The 21,319-nt window shown below is 43.8% G+C and overlaps 1 protein-coding gene across 1 annotated transcript in view; it reads right to left on the minus strand.

Moving 5' to 3' along the window:
- DAPP1 (dual adaptor of phosphotyrosine and 3-phosphoinositides 1) overlaps positions 1 to 18,369 on the minus strand; it is a 49,785-nt gene extending 31,416 nt beyond the window's left edge. Inside the window, exon 1 of the mRNA XM_008543492.2 lies at positions 16,896 to 18,369. Coding sequence (XP_008541714.1) covers positions 16,896 to 16,996 — 101 coding nt within the window. The 5' untranslated portion in view covers positions 16,997 to 18,369. The remainder of the gene's footprint in view (positions 1 to 16,895) is intronic.
- Between the last annotated feature and the right edge of the window lie 2,950 nt (positions 18,370 to 21,319).

The raw sequence follows: 21,319 nt of genomic DNA on the forward strand, positions 1-21,319 counted from the left end.
ACTTGTGATGTGTCTTCTGTCGTGTGATTTTTCTTATTGCTCAAATATAACTTTTTTTATTACTTTCCATTTATTTCAGATAACAGGAAGATAGGTACCGGGAATAGTTGGAGCTGCGAGGGACCCATAGTCCGGGGGGGTGGAGAGGAAAGGGACACAGGCAATTACCCAAATGACCTCAACGATGTCAGTGAACTCAGTGCTATTGAAGAGGCGTGTGCAGTGCACAGAACTTTGAGGAAGAGCCTACTCTGGGGACCAGGGATCCTGCCTTCAGGAACCACACTGGTGTCCACTGTGACGTCCTTATTGCATGAAATTTCAGCCTGATAATGGAAAGTAAATGTTAAGACCATCTGGGGAAGGAAGTTTCTACATAGGTCCCAAGCTGTGTGTTTTCTAAATCTGCATTTCCTCATGTTTGTTTCTTTAGCATATTTCCTCTTTGGGGCAGAGGTGCCTCCATCCTATATTAGAAATACATTTGCTCATTGAACATAATGGCAAGGAGAAATATTTCATGAGAAAACCCTTTACCCACGAAGCAGCCCCACCCACTGAAATGACTGATCCACAGACAAGTTCAGATCTTCTCGCTACAAAATGCTTTCAAAGGACAACTGGAACCTGAAACTAATATAATGTCATATGTCAATTATACCATAATCAAAAAAAAAAAGGACAATCGGAGGAATTAGAAGTCAAGCAATAAAAACTTCAGGTTTGGCTATAGCCAAAATTGTAATTCTTAGTGATAGGTGAGATCTCCACAAGCTCTTAAATACATTTTGCTCATAATTAATTTTTGGATGAACATTTAGGCATAAGATTCAGCTTGAGCTGATACAGCACTTATTTGAAACAACAATATTTGATCAAAAAAAATTCAAAAACGTAAAGCATTTGGACATTCTTTTGGATTCTTTTCAATGAGATCTGAAGTCTGTGTTTAATAAAGCATTTATAGAATTCTTCTCATAATTATAGTTTGATGGAAATTTTTACCAAGGACGTTTTTATGGTGATCTTTCATATAATAACCACATAATAAACATAATTCACATAATAAACACATGAGAAATGCTTGCGTATAAAGCAAAAAGAATCGCACTGTGCTCTGAGTGTTAAATTTTGGTTGACCACTTGGTTGAGTCAATATTGCCATCTCTTATGGAGTCCCGGGCCTGGGCAAACTGACGACAGAGCCTGCCAGGCAGCCACCGACCCTTCATGGCGTCTGTGAGGCCAGGAGGATCCACATTCCCCAAAGAGCTCCTCCATAAATGCCTACACTTCCTCTTTTAATCGAGTTAAGCGCTCCTGTCTTAGAAACTTTGGACAGCACATCTTGCAGGGCAGGGACTATGGATCCAACAACATTACGTATCCATTGGAGGGGTCTGTCTCCTTCGGTAAGGAGGGTTCAAGACTGTCCACAAAGAGCTAAAGCTTGAAAACTCGGTAAAGTTGGTAGTTTCCCCATAATCAACCTTCTCTACCTTCTATCATTCAGCTGTTTAAATCTATAGCTATCACTAGGCAGTACATAGGGAACAAGATTGCAAAGGCCCCAGGCTAGGTTCCAAGAAGCCATTAATGTAGTCAGGAGAAGATAGTACTTTCCAAACCACGTCCAAGAGAGAGTCAGCACACAACAGAGGTCCCAGGAAGAAAGATCAAGGCTGTTCCCTGAATGAGCCAACATCTAAGTAGGCCTTGTAGGACATGTAAGGTATTTTTTAAAATGTGTATTATTTTTTTTCTGATTATAAAGCATATATAGTAAAAAGTGAAATATATCTACACACAGAAGAGAAAGTGAAAGTCTTTCACAAAAGAGGAAGTACGTATTTCAAATAAAGTCTCACTACTAATCAGAGAAATGTAAATTGAAACAACAACACGATGTTTTCTTTATCCACCAGATTGGCTAAAATTGAAGAGTTAGACAGTTTTAGGGATTGGAGAATTTGGGGTCAATGGTGATTATGGCCTACTGTTGGTGGGGGTGTAAGGTGGAGGGCAGTTTAGCACCTCTAGTGTAACTAACCCCGCACATGTGACTAGCGATTCCACTTCCAATGTCTACCTAGTGAATCGCTCACGCACATCAGAAGGAAATATGAACAAAGGTCTTTACTACAGAGTTGTTTGTGAGAGCAGAAATGGAGCCATCCTAAATATCCACCAACAGTGAGATGACGACCAAGGCTGACTGTTGATAGCACGAGATCATGTGAAAAGTTAACCAAAAGTGTGGGGAAAGGTGTGAGAGCATTTTTGGTTGCGAAACGAGGAGGGCAGGGGGTCGGGTGCTCCCAGCACTTTGTGAGGGGTCCAGGAATGCTTAACGTCCTACAAAGAATGATGCAGTTCTGAAAACTAGAATCATCCAGCTGAGCGCCAAATGCAGCCCACTGAGAAACACTGCATGTTTGTGTGTGTGTGTGCGCGCGTGCGCACACACACACAAAAGTAAATAGATCCCAAACATAGTGTTAGCTTAGAGGAACTAGTGGCAGGTGCAGTATGAAAACAGTTCTACAACATCTCCTCCTCCCCAAAAACAATGCAACACATATACATTTACATATAAAGATACAAAAAAGCATAAAGCAAAAGTCTGAAAAAAATATACGCCAAACTCATAAGTATGGTTTTCTTAATGGAGGGAACAAGGATTGAGGTTGTCGTTAAAGAAGACTTTAGCTCAAATCAAATTTCCCTAATTTAGCTTGCTCTAATAAAAAAATTAAAAAATCGATTTGTATATTAATTGGGTAACTCAAAATTGAAAAAAAGAAAAGACTTAATTTCTTCCTTAATCCAACTTCCAGAGATAACTCTGTTAATAATTTGCTTTATTCTTTCATTTGTTCAACTACTGTCTATTAAACACTGGAACTGACTGGGCTCTTGGGTGGGGGGAGAGAGAGAGAGAGAGACTTTTTCTCTACATAAAGTCTGGTGGCATTTGGAGGGACAGCTGTTCAGGGAGCTATTCCGTGGGAAGGGAGTAACAGGAGCGAAGGCCCAGAAGCAAGAGCGTGCGCTTGCATGCAGGCTCCGAGCACCGCACGGTGGTGTGAGGCCCTCACAGGGAGGGCCAGGGGGCAGCAGGCAGCGTGGGAGATTCTGGCAGGAGACTGATGCTGGGTTACACGTGGCGCCCGATACTGACGGCTCCTTGGCCGGTGTCGATAGGGCTTCTTATGGCTTAAAATGCCCATCCAACAGCTCATTACATACAGTCCTCATTGCATGGACGTAAAAGTTCCTGTAATTGGAACTGTGTTTAAAAAATTTTTTATTTCGTTATTCTGATTATTATGGGGAAAGAGTCAGATTTTAAGAGGCTTAAGAGTCAGAATTTAAAGAAGTCTCTTTAAGAAAATTAATACAAAAGTACAAAATAATAAAAAAGAATAATTATTTAGAATGAGAAATCACAGAACATTGCAAACTTAAAAAGCTGACAAATATCACATAACCAAGAAAAATAACTTATTTTCATTAATTAACTGTTTAATACACACCCATACTTTTTTCCTCTATATTTTTAGCTGTATTGTCTTTGGTTATTTCTTCATATAGTAACAATTTTATAATATAATTTTCTAGAGAGAGAACAGAACAATAATTCAGTCTTTGACCTAGAATATTTTTAAAAAGTATTGATAGGGTAGAAAATTTATTTTCAGCTTTATTGGTAATGAAGTTTTTAGGACTGTTAGCAAATTCGAGGACCTCTGTCAATTTCTCTCCAACATGAGCTGTGAGATTCCAGGACATTTTAAGTCTTCATGTGCAGAGACTAATCTTCGATACTCCTTGTCTCTTTTTTTTTCTCTGCCTTTATTTATTTTTTTTTGAGGAAGATTAGCCCTGAGCTAACTACTGCCAATCCTCCTCTTTTTGCTGAGGAAGACTGGCCCTGAGCTAACATCCATGCCCATCTTCCTCTACTTTATATGTGAGACGCCTACCATAGCATGGTGTGCCAAGCGGTGCCATGTCCGCACTGGGATCTGAACCGGCGAATCCCAGGCTGCCAAGAAATGGAACGTATGCACTTAACTGCTGCGCCACCAGGCCGGCCCTACTCCTTGTCTTAATGACATTTATCACCGTGTTGCTAAAGGCCACATCAGGGAGGCCCGAGGCTGATGCTTCCCTGGCTTCACAGTGAACTTACCTCTGGCGATTATAAAAGTCATACACGCTTTTAAGTTTTAAAAAATTAATTAAAAATGTTTAACTTAATAAATAAAAGCCACGTATAATAACCCATCAGCTTGATTTATAATTCTTTTCATTTTTGTTCAGTGTATGAATAAAGTGTAGACCCCGACAAGACTCTTATCCAGTCTCTACCTCCATAGAGACTGATGACGGGGAGCTCACTGCTATACAGGCGAACTCATTCCCTGCTTCTGTGACTGACGCCAGAAAACTCCGGCCTGCATTGAATCGCTGTTTCCTGCTGTACAGCTTTCAATGGGTGGTCCAAGAGCTGCTTCTGGGAGTTCCACAGATGATACTTAAACAAATATTTAAAAGCATTTAGAACACACTCTCTTCTCTTTCTATCATCTTCAACTTCCCCTTTTATGACAGGCTTTCAGTCCTTTTATCACCCAGGGACCTTATCACCCAGAGACCTTATCTCCTCTGAACTTTTCCAAATTTTAAAAATCTATCTTAAAGGTACGATCTGATGTTCAAAACAGAGCCGCACAGGCTCTCCCTTACTCGAGCTGCCGGGTACACGCTCAGGCGGCCCACGGCTGCGCTAGGTTCTTGACAGTCGCATCATGCTTCTGACTCACACTGGACCTAGTGGGGATGGCAACTCCAAGGACCCCATTTTCCTCTGCTGCTTCAAGTCTCCCCTAGCTGCACAGAAGGTTGACGTTTTTAGAATCAAGTGCAATAAGAAATCTTTTTATTCCTGGGAAATGCCAAGTGAAAAGGAAAGCCAATAAGCAGCTAACTTGGATCATAACCATCTGCGTAGTGTCAGTGAGAGCTGGGGAAGGAAAGAGCATGCTTTCACATCCAGTCATCTCCTCAGTGAGCCCGTCCGCTCCAGTGACTCCTGATGGACAAGCCATGTGACTGACACAAGCAGCAACGTCAGCTTAATCCACTGTCGGGGTGACTGATAACAACACCTCATAAAAACACTCTTATTTTCATTTGTTGGGATGCTGTCTTCTTTTATAAACTTTTATATGATTCTTTAACTTTGCAGAAGAGAACAAGATACAAGATTTGCTAATTATACAACGTATTCTGAATATGCCAGACACTGCGCTAAGTGTTGAGAATAGTGTGGAATAAAGTTCATTTTCCTGAAACTAAAAAAAATTCTTTTGATCTCATTTCCCCTTAAGAAGTAAAAAAGAGCAAGAAACTACTATTTATAACAATACATTCAAAGCAACGTTATTTTCTCCTTTTCCCCCAAGGCCCACACATTGCCATAACTATGTCTCAAGGCTAATAGAGGCAACAGAGCAGGGACTCATCAAGCTTCAAAAGAATATCTGTACTGGGTTTATGAGATTATCAAAACCGGCAGTTGACCTTGAAGGAAACAGCAGTGTTAACCCTTCCATGATACAGTAACAAATTAGGAAACACCCACCCACTGAAGAATTTTCATAGCTGCCTCTCAGCAGCATACAGGAAACAAGCTCAACCACAGAGAAAGCAGACGAGCTGGATCCTGAAAGCTGGTCCTCAACCCAGCCTCTTCTCCTCTCATTTCAGGGCCCCTTCATGCTAGAACTTTCGGGAAAATTGCCCCAGCATATTGGAGCCTTCACAGATTCTTCTCCCTTTGGGCTTTATTGTCTTAAATTAATTTGCTGATATAAGTTTATATCTCATTTTGCTTTGTCCTTCAAAGGAGAAGCTTCCAAACTTTTTGAATTGGCCCATGGTATAAAACACATTTTTTCTCTCTCTCTCTCTCCATATATATATATATATATACACACACATGCACATATACATTACAAACACACACAAAAACAAAAATTGTTACAGGAAACAGCACTACTGTTTTATATGCTGTTCACTATTTACTATTTTCTTTTCTGTTTCTTTTTAACAAATATTGATTGTGACCCACTAAATTGACTTTAAGAACACTAATGGGTTGCACCTGGTGTTTGAAAAACTGTTCTAAGCCTTGCTAATCCGTGCCCTGGGATCTTGTTAGAAATGCATGTCCTCAGGCCCCTGCGCCTGTCGAGCTATAATCTGTGTTTATCAAGAGCCCATTTGATAGACGTGCAGGTTAGAGTTTGTGAAACACGCAGGTGAAGGACTCTTGATCCTAAAAACTTTACTTCACTTGAATAACCTCAGTGGTTTGAGTTCACAGTGTGTGGCCTCTGAAGAGGAAGACAAAACACGGCAAAGCAGGGCACTAAGCGGCTCTACAGCACCAACGGGGAGCAAAGAGAAGGATTTGCAGGCTAACGGCGTCAGAAAACCCACCAGGGGCTGCCATCTTGGTGATCCGGACAGTAAATAGCACAGAAGGGGCAGCTCGCAGGGGGCTGGGATGATCAGGGAAAGCTTCATGGAGGAGGAAGATCACAAGCTGGAGACTGAAGAATGAATATAGGATTCACTAGGTAGTGCGAGAAAAGGGCATGAGACAGGAGCAACGGCATAAGCAAAGGCACTGAAGTGGACACATGCATGGTATATTCGGGAAACAGAATGCCTAGCTGGAGCAGAGGGTCTATGTTGGAGAGTAATGCAAAATAATGCAGGAAGAACAAGTGGGAACAGAAAATGACCCTGCATGGTAAACGTGAGCCACACATCTGTTTCGATTGTATATTTCTCAGTGAGAAAATGTGTTAGTAACCCATGTCTACAGATTATTCATATATTTAGTGACATATTTTTCTTCTTTCTTACAAAGAGAACTAACTTAGAACCTAGATTCTGTCCCATCAGAATTACAAAGAGGACACACATTTCAACCCAAAACAAGAACAGGAACTCCTAATTGTGTGAAGGCAGCTAAAAGGCCCTGGAGTTGAACAGCCGAAAAAGCACTCTATTTGAGAGAATTTTCTCTTTCTCCTTCATTTTAAAATTTTTCTTGCCTTTTTCTTTTTTTGAGGAAGATTAGCCCTGAGCTAACATCTGCCGCCAATCCTCCTGTTTTTGCTGAGGAAAGCTGGCCCTGAGCTAACAATCATGCCCGTCTTCCTCTACTTTATATGTGGGATGCCTACCACAGCACGGCTTGCCAAGCGGTGCCATGTCCACACTCGGGATCCGAACCAGTGAACCCCAGGCCGCCAGAAGCGGAATGTGCACACTTAACCACTGCACCACAGGGCCGGCCCCTATATTCTTACTTTTGAATAACACTGACACACTTTCTGAACTCTCTTGACCACAGATGGCAAATGCATGGTATATGATGCCACTCTCCTTTTGTAAGGCCATGAATAACACAGCCCATTGATCTGTCTCCTTTCTTGCTAAACCTATACCTGGCCTCAGAATCCTCTGAACACAATGTTGATGGAACATAAAATGAATCTATTAGGCAATCCCACTCTACGCACCTTACCTTGGGTTAATCAGTGCTGAGCACTTGCGTGCTTCCATGGGATTGCTTGGTTGCTGACTGCCTTCATGTTCATTTGTTCACAGGGTTGGTGCTAGATATTTCAATTTTGTGAAAAATGAAGTGTTTGGCTCTCTATGCCAGTGGAAATCCTGGGTTTAGGATAAGGAAATGTCTTATTTAGTTCAAGATGTATTGTCAGGCTTTGGCACGTCTAAGACAAGATGGTGTCCACAGACATTCGTTAATTCTTACATTCACAAATACGGGCTTATCTTTCCACTGATCACAGTAGTGGACCCTGTCCAAGCAGACAGAACCAAGCAGAGGCTCTGCAAAGGATTCTGAAAGTTCTAATGAGGCCTCAGACAGGCTCAGTGTAACGCACGGGGAGGCTGAAGGAAGCCCCACTGCAGTCTTTCTTATTAGTAAGGAGGTTTCTGCAACGGAACTGGCTTGTCTGTGGCTGTCTATACTGCCATTCTAAATGCCCACATATACATGCGCTAACAGCAGAGCTAAAGGGGAGGCCAGCTGCTCCAGGCTTTGGGAAGCATACCTGAGTGACACAGAGGCAGGCTATGTGAGTATCTGATCAAACAGAGAACTCAAGGCAGGCCCCGAGGGTTTCTGGTAGAAGTTAAGGCTCAGCTGAAGGGAGACAGGACTGAAAGGAAGAAGAGAATCCGTGGGAGTTGGAGACCAGGATAAACCTGTTCTTGAAGGAGTCTGAGGAATGAGGCAAGAAGTACTGAGAGGTGGAAACACGGAGATAGAGAGAGACAGAGCCTCAAGGGTTCAGAGACATAGAGTGGCACAGAGTCAGAGATGCAAAAGTTAACAGCTGTTGACAGAGAGAGAGACACAAAACTCAGAGACAGAGAAAGGCACATGGCTCAGACAGACAGCCAGAGCCCACAGGGACAGTGACTTAGGGAACAGAAATACAGACCCAAAGAGAGTGGTCCAGGAGACAGAGACAGAGACAGAGAAACTGAAGAGAGAGAAGGAGGTAGACACATAAAGAGAGACCAACAGAGCCTGACGCCGGGGTGGACCAACACACCCAGGAAGTCAGAGGCTTGGAGAGGCTGGAGGGGCAAAGCCACTGACTGGGAGGAAGGGCGGCAAAGTGCATCTCATCCTAGCAGAGGTCCTGCTGTCCAGTGCCCCGTGAGCCAGCACAGTGCAGGAATGGCTGCAAGACCAAAAGACACGACTGCTTCCCCAGAGGTTGGGGCCTAGGGAATGTTTGATTTGGACTGGGAGCCGGAGCTCAGAGACTGACTAGAAAAAATCCTTTGTGGATAAGAACTTGAGAATTAGAATGGCTGGGCAGAGGTTCTCTCAGGAGGGCTCATCGCTGAGTGGAGTCAAGCTTGACTCTGCACTTATTCAGGTTACTCTTGCAGCCTATACCTCGTCAAATGCTGCCTCAGGGTAACTGTCTTCAGACTATCGTTGCGTTGCCGTTGCCGTTGCCTTTGCCGTTGCCAAGCTACCATTGTGGGCTTGGTACAGGAGACAGATAGGGCACATTCAGAAAGCTACAGCTACAGGAAAGAGCTCCAAAATTTAGGGGATGTAAAGAAAAAACCAGGAGCCAGCAGGTGTAGTAGTTAAGTTCACTCACTCTGTTTCAGAGGCCTGGGGTTGGCAGGTTCAGATCCCAGGCGTGGACCTACACACCGCTCATCAAGCCATGCTGTGGTGGCATCCCACATACAAAATAAAGGAAGACTGGCACAGATATTAGCTCAGGGACAATCTTCCTAAAGCAAAAAGAGGAAGATTGGCAACAGATGTTAGCTCAGGGCCAACCTTCTTCATGAAAAACAACAACAAAACAGACAGATCCTTGTTTCATTAGTTATCTCCTCTTTATTCCATTGTTCAGTTCATGCCTCTAAATTAAACATCATTTCGTCCCACCAGGAAAAACTTCAGGGTGTAAGGGGACTGAGTGCGTCTGAGGGTGATAAATGCAAATACGTCATCAGTGTTGCGGTGGTTGAGGGCTGAAGTCAGGGACCTTAAGTTCTGGTCTTGGCTTTGACTCAACTTGGGACAATTAGAACATTTAGACGTCTGCTCTTTGTCAACTGGTGGGCTTGCAAGGAGCAGACAAAGATGAATAACCCACAGCCCTGCTCCTATGGAGCTCCCGGTCAAAAGGAGTTTACTGTGCTCGGCCTCGAGCAGGTGGTCAAACCTCTTAGTACTGGCACCTGCAAAATGGTTCTGAGATTATCTGAAGAATCAATCCAAAACAGAGACTCTGTTGGTGGTGAAGCAGAACCCTATGAGCAATAACAGGAGACCCAGGAAACTTCAGAAATTTATAACGATAAAGCAAACAAAGAACTAATTAGAAGACATTTGTAACAGCAAGGATTTCAAAATTTCTTTGATACCATTTTGAAAAACTACACAAAAGTAGTAGAACTTATTCTTCTTTGGATGTGTATCGCTTATCATCCTTAGCTCAGTGGAATTACTGGCTTCCGCCTCTGTTCCTTCCTTGCTATTCCCAGGTCCTCACTCTAGTTTCTTATTCACCAGTCCGTAGACTGCCTCACTTATTAGTTTTCTTGGCGCTGGACCCATTGCCACCTATTATGCTCAACTACCAGATTAGTCCACCTAAAAACAAAACATGATGAGCACTTAATTCCACGTTCCTACGAACATTCAATGATTCCATATTGTCAAATGGAATTTGATCAAAGTCCAACTCCTAATCTATTTAAGGCCTTCTGGAATTTGGACCAACCTAAATATCCAAACTTTGATGTAGGCAAACATGCTTGCCTGGGAAAAACCAGACCCAGAACCTGTGGTGCAGATGGTAAAAAGATATCCTACCAGAAAGCAAGAGCAAAATTATACATGTGGTACAACTAAATCTGTATGTGTGTGTCTGTATGTCCGTGTGTGTGTTTAAAATATTTTTAAAAGATTGGAGAGAAGTTGAACAAGATGTCATTCTGGGTGGTGGTACATGGCTGACTTTTTGGGTGCTTCTCTTTATTTTCCAAAATTTCGATAATTAATATATATTACTATTATTTTTAACTGTCTATTATGAATAATTTCAGATATACAGGGAGGTAGAAAAAAACAGCATAAGTAATAGTATAAATAACATCCATATTTAAAGAATAAGCATATTTTAGGTAGAATAATTTTTAAACTTTAGTCATATTTTCTTTACATATTTTTGGATGAGCATTTTTAATGTTAATTACAGATGTCATGAAACTTTATCCCTAAGTAGTTCAGGGTGTGTGTCTAAAAGATAACATTCTCTTACATAACTACACTTTAATCAAAACAAATTAACTTATTTCTCTTATGCTTTTTAAACTTATAAATACTTTTAAACAAAGAAGGTCCAGCAACATATAATAGGGGCAGGCACTAGTGGGCAAGGAGTTGGGGAGCACCTCCACAGAGGATCTGGAGGTGAGCGAGCCACACGGCCCACAGCAGGGAGTAGGAGGCAGGAGTGTGTGGGCTCAGAACAGAAATTTATCCTCTAGTGGAGTTGGTGGGAGTGAGAAATTAACCCAGGCTTTAAAAAACAACGGCTAAGAGCATGGTTACGACACTAGAAACTAGAAGAGGAAAGCCAGGTGGAAGCTTTTGCACAGATGGAGGCTGAGGGAGGGCCTCTGGAGGTAGAGACCAGAACCAACTGACCGAACACTGATTAACCACCGGGTCCCAGGGACTGGGAGGGTCCAAGGCTGTGTGGACTCTTTTTATTTTCTGAATACTCATGTGTTTTATCATTTTTTCTCTGTGGAAAACGTCTTCTTTTCTGACTTTTCTGAAAAAATCCCATCAGTCCCAAGGCTATCTTCTCTACATCTTGCGTTCCCCTTCCTTCCTGCCATAGGTTGTGTGCTTCGTCCAGACGCTGTTGTGGCCCTCAGCCCCTCTACCCTGCGTTCTAACTACCCGGACATGTGCAGTCTCTGTCCTCTGCACTGGGAACTCCTTGAGAGGCAGCCATTTCTTCTTAATTTCAGTATCTCCTACACTGCCTTGCACAATGTCCTCATTCAACAGATGGATCTGTGAATGAATGGAAGAGTGAGCGAATCAAAGCATGAGCCCACTCGACATGGAGAACCTGGCTGGACGGACGTCCACATGGAAGGAGAAGGAAGTCCCCTCACCCACAGAAGAACAGAAAGTACAGCTGAAGAGGAAATTCGCCTGAGTCGAGGAGGGATGGAGCTGCATTCTAGTGACACAGTCTCACACAGCCACAAAAGAGCCATCTTCTGTTTTCAGAATCCAGGTTTCCAGAATTGTACACAGAAGAGAAATAAGCTTTATTTCTCTAGTTGTTATCACAGCTCTGTAAACAGGTTCCTTTAAAGCTTTGACTTTATTGCACTTTTCCTAGCCTATTCAATTTGTCCAGCTCTGAAAAGTGGAATCTACACAAAATTCAATAAAATTCTGATTAATTAGGATATTGGCCTGGCTTTGTGTGCATGTGCAGGTGTATTATGCAAAGAATATGCAAGAATAATGTCTTTTAGTAACGAAATTTGTTGGTTGTAGTAATCAGAGAACTTTCTTCTTTTCTCTCAGTTCACACTAGCACTAATAAATACTGCTAGCATAATAAGAAGAGAGAAACTTGATGGAAATTAGAAGCTTGCGTTAATGGACAAACACAGGGGCTCTGGAGCAAAACTCCTGGACTTGAAGGGTTATGAGCATGTGACCCTGGGCATATGATACAAACTCTGTTCTTTACTCTTCTCATCTGTAAACGGGTATGACATTACTGACAGTGTCTACCACACAATGACATGTGAATGTAATAAATTATATGTGCAAAGGGCTTAAACTAGTGCTTGGCACATGGTGAGCATCCAATAGTTATTAATTGCCATTGTTAGAACACGTACCTCCTTTGATCATCGGGAAGAGCATTAGCTGTGGGGCAGACCCCAAGCATTCCCTCAGCTGCACCACTTGTGAGGTCTGGGACCCGGGCAGCTCACTTAACTTATCTGAAGTCACCCTCTGCACCCATGAAACGAGGATAATCACGCTATAGTAACAGTGTTATTATGAAGGCTAAATGACATAATGGATGTGAGCCCCACGGCGCTGGCACAGACTAGGTGGTCAGCACATAACGACTATCACAACAGGAAAGCAGCCTTGTTTGGTGGAACAAATATGGGCTTTGGATCCGCGTCCTCTGGGACTTCAAGCAATCTGACTTCCCTGCTAACGTCTCCTCGTATGTGAAGATGGAATAATAATAATTTTTGAAGACAAAGCTAGTGTATGCAAAATGTTTGCCTCATAATAGAACTCATTTTGGTTATTATTATTTATTCCCTAGGTCAGCAAACCACCACCAGCAGGCCGATTCCTGCCAGGGCACATGTTTTCATCTAAACTGAGAGCCACGGATGGTGTGACATTTTTAAATAGTTGGGGGGAAAAAAGGAGAAGAATATTTCGTGACTCATGAAAATAACATGAAATTCAAATTTCAGGGTCCATAAATAATATTTTGTTTGAACACCGTCACGGTCGTTTCCTTCTGTGTCATCTACGACTGTTTTCACACGACAACGGCAGATGTGAATAGTTGTGGCGGAAATCATAAGGCCTGCAACACCTAAAATATTTATTACCTGGCTCTTTAGAAAAATATTGCTGATCCCTGATCTATTCCAACGTTCTCTTATACGTGAAGGTTAAAGGGCAAGGCAATTAGAAACGTGTGCATTGCTTTACTTAAATATCCAGAGCTCAGAATCTAGTTTCTTGACACTGGCCAACACAGCCAAACAGCGACACGTTTTTATAAAATTTGAGATTTGGGAAAGTACATAAAAAGGGAATATTTATTATATTCCTCACTTGAGGGAATATGTATAAAGAGATAATTTAGACATTTAATTTGAAAATATCCTAAAATATTTTTATTTTGCAGTATCCCTTTTGTGTCTGTAGTTACATAGTTTATAAAGGCTTACCCCTTTACAAACTATATCACTATACTAGTCCCAGTTTAATCAAAACTGTCTTGTAGGAACTTGTGTCATAATCAAAGGATTGCTGGAATTTTAAATTATTAACCAACAATTCTACACCATTTTGTTACTTAGGTGATGTCTCTAGCATTCACTACTTGTCTCATTTCCCCATCGCTGCGTTTTGAAAGCAGCGAGCAGGCAACCTCTGACCCAGCCCACTTCTTGCTTCTCACCCCCCCGCCCCCAACCCAGACCGCCAAGTGTGAGTGAAACTGAGGAACAGCCGAAGATGGTTTTATTTCCCCTTTGCTTTTGGACACATTAATACGTTTAGGATGAAATAAAACAAATGTTTTTAGATTGACACTGCAAAAATGAGACACAGAAATGCATTGGAGTTGCCTGATTTAGGTACTTTAGGAAAGAATAAGCCTGTGCTCTGAGCAAGTCACCTGTGTCATGGAAAGGCACGCGAAGGATTTGCAGCAGTTCAGGGTTTAATTTACAGAACTTACAGATTCCAGAGCCTGAAGGAAAATAGGGACCGAAGAGCAAAGATGTATGATATCTCTCAAATTTAACCAACACGTTATCTGTTTTATGTCTATCAAAAATATAAACATAAAAATCTACATAACTGGTCAAATAACCTATTAAAATAATTTAAAAATTAAGTCATTAAGACATCCACCTTTTATCTATCAACTACATTAAATCATTTTGTTTTTATGGAGCTTTTTAAAATCTGAATTAATGAGATGTGTTATCTAACCAGTGACTAACAGTTTCAAAGAAAAAGTTTCATTTCTATTCAGAATTCTGCCAGAGGCAACTGGTCATTTTTCAGATTTCTCAGATATTACCTATAAGCAGTATATCAGTGATGTCTTGGAGCAGCAAGTACTGGCTCAAGTCCGTTGTTAAATTCTCAGGAATTTTACAGGCTGGTTGTTAAACTCTTGGGAGCCTGGCATTGCCCTTGGTGGGAGTATTTACACCAGGGAAATAGGCAGCTCCCAGAAGTCCGAGGTCCCCTGCCCCCAGGAGGTTTATCAGCACACCACTCAGGATCTTTAGATAAACCTGCTCCTGAGCGTTCTTATGGGGGGATAAAAATGTTCTAAAATTGATTTATCGTGATAGTTGTACCACTCTTTAAAGTCACTAAAAATGATTGAATTGTACACTTGAAATGAGTTTTATGATCTGTAAAGCATACCTCAATAAAATTTTTAAACAAAATGCTCCCAAACCAATGAACAAAATGTCAATGCTTATTAATGGCTTTAAGATTCAGGTACATACCCAAAAAATGAAAACTAAAGGCACATTTGCTAGTGCTTCCGATGCATTTACATTCTTTGCAGTGGTTGCCACCCTTGGCCTAGCCCTGGAATCACCTGGAGAGTTTAAACAAGAAAAGACCCCCGCCCTGAGAAACTGACATCACTTGCTGGCATGAGGCCTGGGCAGCAATTTTCAAAAACTCCTTGGGTGATTCTGGCACACAGTCAAGTTTGAGAACCACAACTATAGAGCAATTTCCCCTCATAAAAATTGCAGCTTGCCTGTTGTTACAGAACCACCCTCAAATGTTTAATAAATTTCCAGGCCTTCTGAAATAGAAAAGTCTGGACAAAAAGTACCTATTTTGGACGTTTCCGGGTTGTATTGAATGCCCATTCTTTGTACTTGGAGGGAAGACACAGTTCTGTTTCCTTGTGGGTTTTCCTTGTGCTCGCTTCCTGCTATGGGCATTTAATGGTAGGGAGAAGAGACATCATCTAGCTCACCTTGGTCATCCCAGCGAGGGCCAACAGTACTCAAGCACAGCCCAGGCTCAGGGGTCCTTTAACTAAAGGACTAGAATTGAGTATCTCCTTTGTCTCTCTTCTTGGTTGGGGCTTCCTACCGATGGTGGGCTGGGACGATAGATAACCAAACAGGTAAAGAATTATAGTTTAATAATTTAAGAAGGCTCTGAGTGAGAGTGCAAGGGTCCAGTTTTAGCACCTGGTCTTTGTGACACCCGTTTTGGATAACAGGGGGCATTTTATCTCTTCTGTTTAGGGATTCAATCTAGAAGGATAGAGATGTCCTGGAGCTCTGAGTTCCCGGTAAGGAGAATTTACTTTATTGAAAATACTTGCTGTTCTATCCGATTTACTTTGTGAAGGGAGAGTTCACTTCTGAGACCTCAGGTTTAAAGTCTAAAGACAGGACTTACTGAGAACGTTTACAGTGATACCACACAGAACGACACAACCTCTGCAGCCTTCACGCAGAGACTCTACCCCTCGTTCAGTCTTTCTCTGCTTAAGAACTCAGGCTCTGGCAGGTTGGAATCCCACTCTGCTGTTTAACTGATGTGCGGCTGTAGGCCAGTTATTCACTCCTTTGGTGTTCATTTGCTTCCTTTATAAAACGGAGGTGACAACTGGTCCTGTGTCACTGGATTGTTGTTTATTAAGACTGGAGGCACAGGTCTTGCCTCTCGTGAAGCGCAGGCGTCGAAGCCAGCCCCAGCAGGATAGGCCCAGGGCTTTAGGGAAAAGGTTCAGTTTCTCTAGGAAACCCCCTGCTCCTCTCTTGTGTAATACTTACGTCTTTTATTAAATATCCTGATGAGTTGTTTCATCTGGTCCCTTTTTAAAGACAGGACTGCGATGACTCCAACTACCTGAATTTATCATCTGTTTGAGGCGGAAATTTTATTCTCTTCCTGACTTGTTAGTACTTAAGGCTCAAAGTTGCCGCTCTGGACGTGGATACAGACAAGAGCTCACAAACGCAGCATCAGGAGAAAGACACACATATGGGACCTGGCCACAGGCACTTCCTCATTCTTTCTTGTTTGAAAAACTCCCTCTCCCACACTGTAGGGTCGGCTCTCTGTTTATCTACCGCAGTACAGTCCTGTCACTGCCAGCAGCTCAGAGCTCAAAACTTTCTAACAGCACCTACTGTATTCATAAATCAGGTCAGTACCAAGGACACCCTGCAAGAGCACCTCACACATCCCAACGCTGTCCCTATTCCCAAAGAATGTCCAGCAGTTGATTTTTGTCCCATTTTGTCCACCTACTGTTTTCACGTCTGGAAAAATAATACCTGCTTTTACAGCGCAATTGGCCCCAACAGCAAGATACCCAAATGAGTAAAGTGGAGAGGGGAGAGACGGGGTGGAGAGCGGCTCGAAGGTAGCCCTCGCGCGGGAGCCCAAAGGAAACGCTCACCCGAGCAGCACTCGGAAAAGGGTGCTGTCTTACCCCAGGTCCTGGAGCAGCTCAGTCTCTCCGTCCGATCTGCTCCACAGGTCTGAAGGGTCCTGGGAGCTCATCTTCCCTTTCAGAGATTCCGCTCTGCCCATTCGCGCTCCTCCTGTCCGCCAGGCCCGGCGGGCGCTGTGGCACGGGGCGACGGAGGCCCTGCTCCACAGCTCTCCCCGCAGAGCAGCCACTGGGCTGAGTCCCCACCGGCAAGGAAGTGAAACTTGGTTACTCCTCCCCCGCCACCCGCCACCCTGCCCCGAGGCACCAGCAGGCGTGCAGTCAGTCAGAAGGCAGGCAAACTTCGCAGCTGCCCTGAGAACACCCACGGGCGTCAGGCAACACGCAGTTTCTGTCAAAGGAAATAGAGATGGGGCCGCTGCCCCGCGATCGGGCGGCTCCTCGCAACTCTGCTCGAGAGGCCAAACCAGCGATGGCCTGAGCCCCCGCCTCGGCGCGCGGAGGAGGCGCGTGCACGCCCCACCCCGCCGCCCCTCGCGCGCGTCGCCCAGAGCCCTGAGCAAGCTTCTGTCCCGGGAGCATCTTCAGAGTGGCTAAGGAAATGAGACTCAAACCACTAGCTTCAATCCTGAAGGCCGGTTTTTACCACTTTCCAATATTTCTGCTCAAATGATCCAAGCTTTCCAACAGGCCCTTGACGCTCAGGTTGGGCATAATTCAGAGATGACTATCAGTTCCTCCCTGGAGAAGGTTCGGTGAGAAGTGGGGAAGCTGTGGGGCAGCCTGGAGCTCAACCAGTGGGCGTGTCAGAACTCCCAGAGTCTCCGGGTTCCACTCCACCCTGGGCTTACTCACAGCCCTATGCTTCCTGTCTCGATTCGAGTAGGGAATTCTCTCTCCCTAAAAGTCCTAAAGGGAAACTGCCGTAACTGCCACTGAATCTTTGGGATTTGGACAAAGTACAGTAATAAGTTAAAAAATAACACAAGTTGCTTCCTGCCTTCTCTCTGTCCGTCCCTGCGGGAGACAAGGTGCTTGTGGATTCTCTCTCATCACACCTGACTCGCTTGGGCTCACCAGGGGGCTCTGCGACTTGTTTCTCCCAGTGCCGTCTGCGACTAGCAGCCCTGGCATCGCTAGGAGCTTGTTAGCACGCAGAATTTGGGGTTCATTCCAGTCCTTCTGAACCAGGATCCGCACTTGAACAAGATCCCCAAGGTGACTCCCGCGCACGTCAAAGCCGAAGGACACTGCTTAACAGGGGGCCAAGACAGCGGAGCCGCGCCTAGAGGAGAGGCGGTCTGCGTCTGGTGTCCTTCCGTGTCCTTGCTTAAGCTTCTTTCCTCTTCCCTCTGTCAGTGATTCGTAAGACCCTGGCTTGCACTGATTGCCAGGGAGAAATTCCTGAGTGTCTAGAGACAGCTCGGGGGAGACTAAGCTCTGACGACACACACATAACTGAGGGTCATAAATGTCCACAAGTGTTTTGGCCACAGTTTGCTCAGAGAGGAGCGCAGTGTCCGCGTGCAACAGAGGCCTGGGAGGTGCGGGACGTGCAGGTGGGGCAGGTGGGGGCAGGGGGCAGCAGATTTCCTGTTCCCCTTCTGTGGCTCTTTGCTCAGTGTTTTAGCGTCTATTTCGTTCCTGTTTTAGCAAATTCTGGATTTTCTTTTTCTTAAACTTTCTTTTTCCAGGAAAGCAGCAGAATTCACTAAGTGGCCTCTTCCCTTTTTCAGTGTTCCTGCCCCCTCCATTCTGGTTTTGCTGTCTCACCTGTTGCCCTCTCCTCTGATGTCACCCTTTCCTTTGTCATTTATTCCGCTTTCCCAGGGCCCTCCCTCCCTGCTGCCCCCGCTCCCCAGCTACAGGCTCAGCATTGAGGGGTGCCAGTTGCTTCCGGTTACTAGGTAGTTTCCACAAAATGCTGGACGTTCATAAAAATATTTGGTAACATATTTTACATTAGATTGTTCAAATTTACATATATATTTTTTATTAAAGAAACTGCAACTTTTGCTTCCAAGCACCTTCCAAACAAGTTCAAGTTGTTTTTTGTTTGTTTTTTTGAGGAAGACTAGCCCTGAGCTAAGAAGACCAGCCCTGAGCTATATCTGTGCCTCTCTTCCTTCACTTTATTTGTGGGAGCCTACCACAGGATGGCCTGGCAAGCGGTGCCATGTCTGCACCTGGGATCTCAACCGGTGAACCCCTGGCCACAGAAGCGAAACTTGCGAACTTAACCCCTGCGCCACTGGCTGGCCCCCCAAGTTTTTTATTTTTTATTTTTGTGAGGAAGATTGGCCTTGAGCTGACATGTGTTGCCAGTTTTCCTTGTGGCTTGACTAGTGGTGCTGGGTCCCTACTGGGGATCCAAACCTGTGAACCCTGGGCTGCTGAAGCAGAGCATGCAAACTTAACTACTACACCACTGGGCCAGCCCCAAGTTATATTTCTTAAAACCACAGAATTCACTTCCTACTTATTTCAATATTCTCCTTTCAGTCATGCTGGTTCATAGCACTGAGTTCTTTCCATGCTGGCATTGGACATAGAAATGGACACAATCAAGCTGTTTTAACAATTTTGAATATCTTATTCCTTGTTAGAAAACTATTTTATTTATCCAGAAATGTCAGGCTTTTATTGGAATGGCCATCACACTCAAATCATCGATTTTCTCATCAGGAGAATTCACAGAGAGCTATTTAGTCCAGGCTTGAATTTCTTTTTTAGAAGAATGAGCTTCTAACACTTGGGACTCCTCTGAGGAGAACTTTTTAAAAGAAATGACTCCATTGTCATAGTCGAAGACCCTTTTTGGTTCTTTTCCTAATTTACTTATCTCTACAGAAAGCTCAAGTATGACAGCATCCGCTCTTCACCTAGTCCCCTGGCAGTGGCAGTCCCGCCCACGCCCTCCACAGACTGAGGACCGGCCCTTTGGTTCCCTTGGTTAATTGTTTGCTGTCAGCCAGGCATGGTCTCTTCCTCTCCATCATTGACGTCAGTGGGAAATAAAGGATACGTTCTGGAAAGGGAAACCATGGCTTGGGTTCACCATGGGTTGAGGTGACCACAGATGGGGGTTGAGGGACCTTTATTCTGTTTCCCACTGTCTGTTCTCCTTACTCATGAAAAAGAAGAAATCATGATTTTATATTAAATCGGAAGAGAGGAACAGCAGAGAAATAGCTGACCATAGTTTTTCGGCTGCAGGCCAGCTCTCCATAGCGAGGGCTTCCGTCTCTCCTCCTAATTCTGTGGCAAGCTCAGAGCTGCCATATTGCTTTTAAAAATATGCCAATTAGAGTTTTACTTCAAGCCACCACCTGTGCGTTCTCGGTCACAATTATGTGACCACTTAATACAGTACCAAAGGTTCTTTTAGATTAACTGGGGCCCTTCATTTTCTTCTTTGTCTACATAAGCAGTCATGTAGCCCTGTGTTGAATAGGGCTGTCTCAAGATGGCGGCTATAACACACCAACTTCAAGGTGTTAAATTTACCCTAATCCCGTACTCTCTCAGGAGAGCAGGAAACTGGGAACAGAGAAATAAAGGGAGTTCCCACAGAAGGGGAAAGGAAAGATATAAACATTTTGGATTTTGCTTTCCTAATACATTCCTAAAAAAGCATGGTTTCCTGAATGACTTAAAATTCTGAAAAAATAAGCCCAGTAGACCCATGGTGTGAGCTCTCAGATGCTCAGAAATATTTCATAGACATGAATTTTAGTCATTGAGAAATAAAAGACAGCCAAGTGGAGATGTCAGCTAGGCAGATGGATATCCAAACGGTGGTGAGAAGGGAGTTCTGTTTTCCCTCTTTGAGCCCCTGTGGGTCACAACTGGTCACATATAATTCATGCCTCTGCAGTACCCTGCCACCCCACTGTTCTGGCTGCTATTCTCATCATTCCTCCCGGGAGTCATTCTGCTTGCCTTTGGCCAATTTTCCTTCCACTAACTCATTTAGGCCATTTAGTGTGCTGACCTGACTTTGATCTCTGGCATGTGTTTTGGTGTCTACTCTCTTCTCTGCTGCTGCATGTGGAATCTTATTATTGTCTGCTTCCAGATTCTTCACCATTTAATGGGCTTGCACCAGGCTGCCATGGTCCATGCTCTGTTTGCATGGGTGGCACTGGTCCTTCCTGATCTTCAAAGTTCCTTGGGATAGCTACTCAGTCTGCTACGTCAGTCCTTATTTCTCTCTAGATCTGTGTCTGTACATGGCTCACTCTCTTTTGAGAGTGTGGGGTGGGGAGAGTGAAATCCTTCTGGCGTCACACTGGCTGGAGGTGACCCATTTCTTGAAGCTGGTGAGTTTTAGCCATATCCAGACAGCCTAGCATAGGTACCTCCAGGAAACTGGATTAGGCAATATTTGAGAATTCTCTCGTATTCTATCCAGAACCACTCTTTAGGCCCCGTTGTTAACTAATATTGATCATATCAGACTC

This window comes from Equus przewalskii, chromosome 3, assembly GCF_037783145.1.
Source record: "Equus przewalskii isolate Varuska chromosome 3, EquPr2, whole genome shotgun sequence".
Lineage (NCBI taxonomy): Eukaryota > Metazoa > Chordata > Mammalia > Perissodactyla > Equidae > Equus > Equus przewalskii.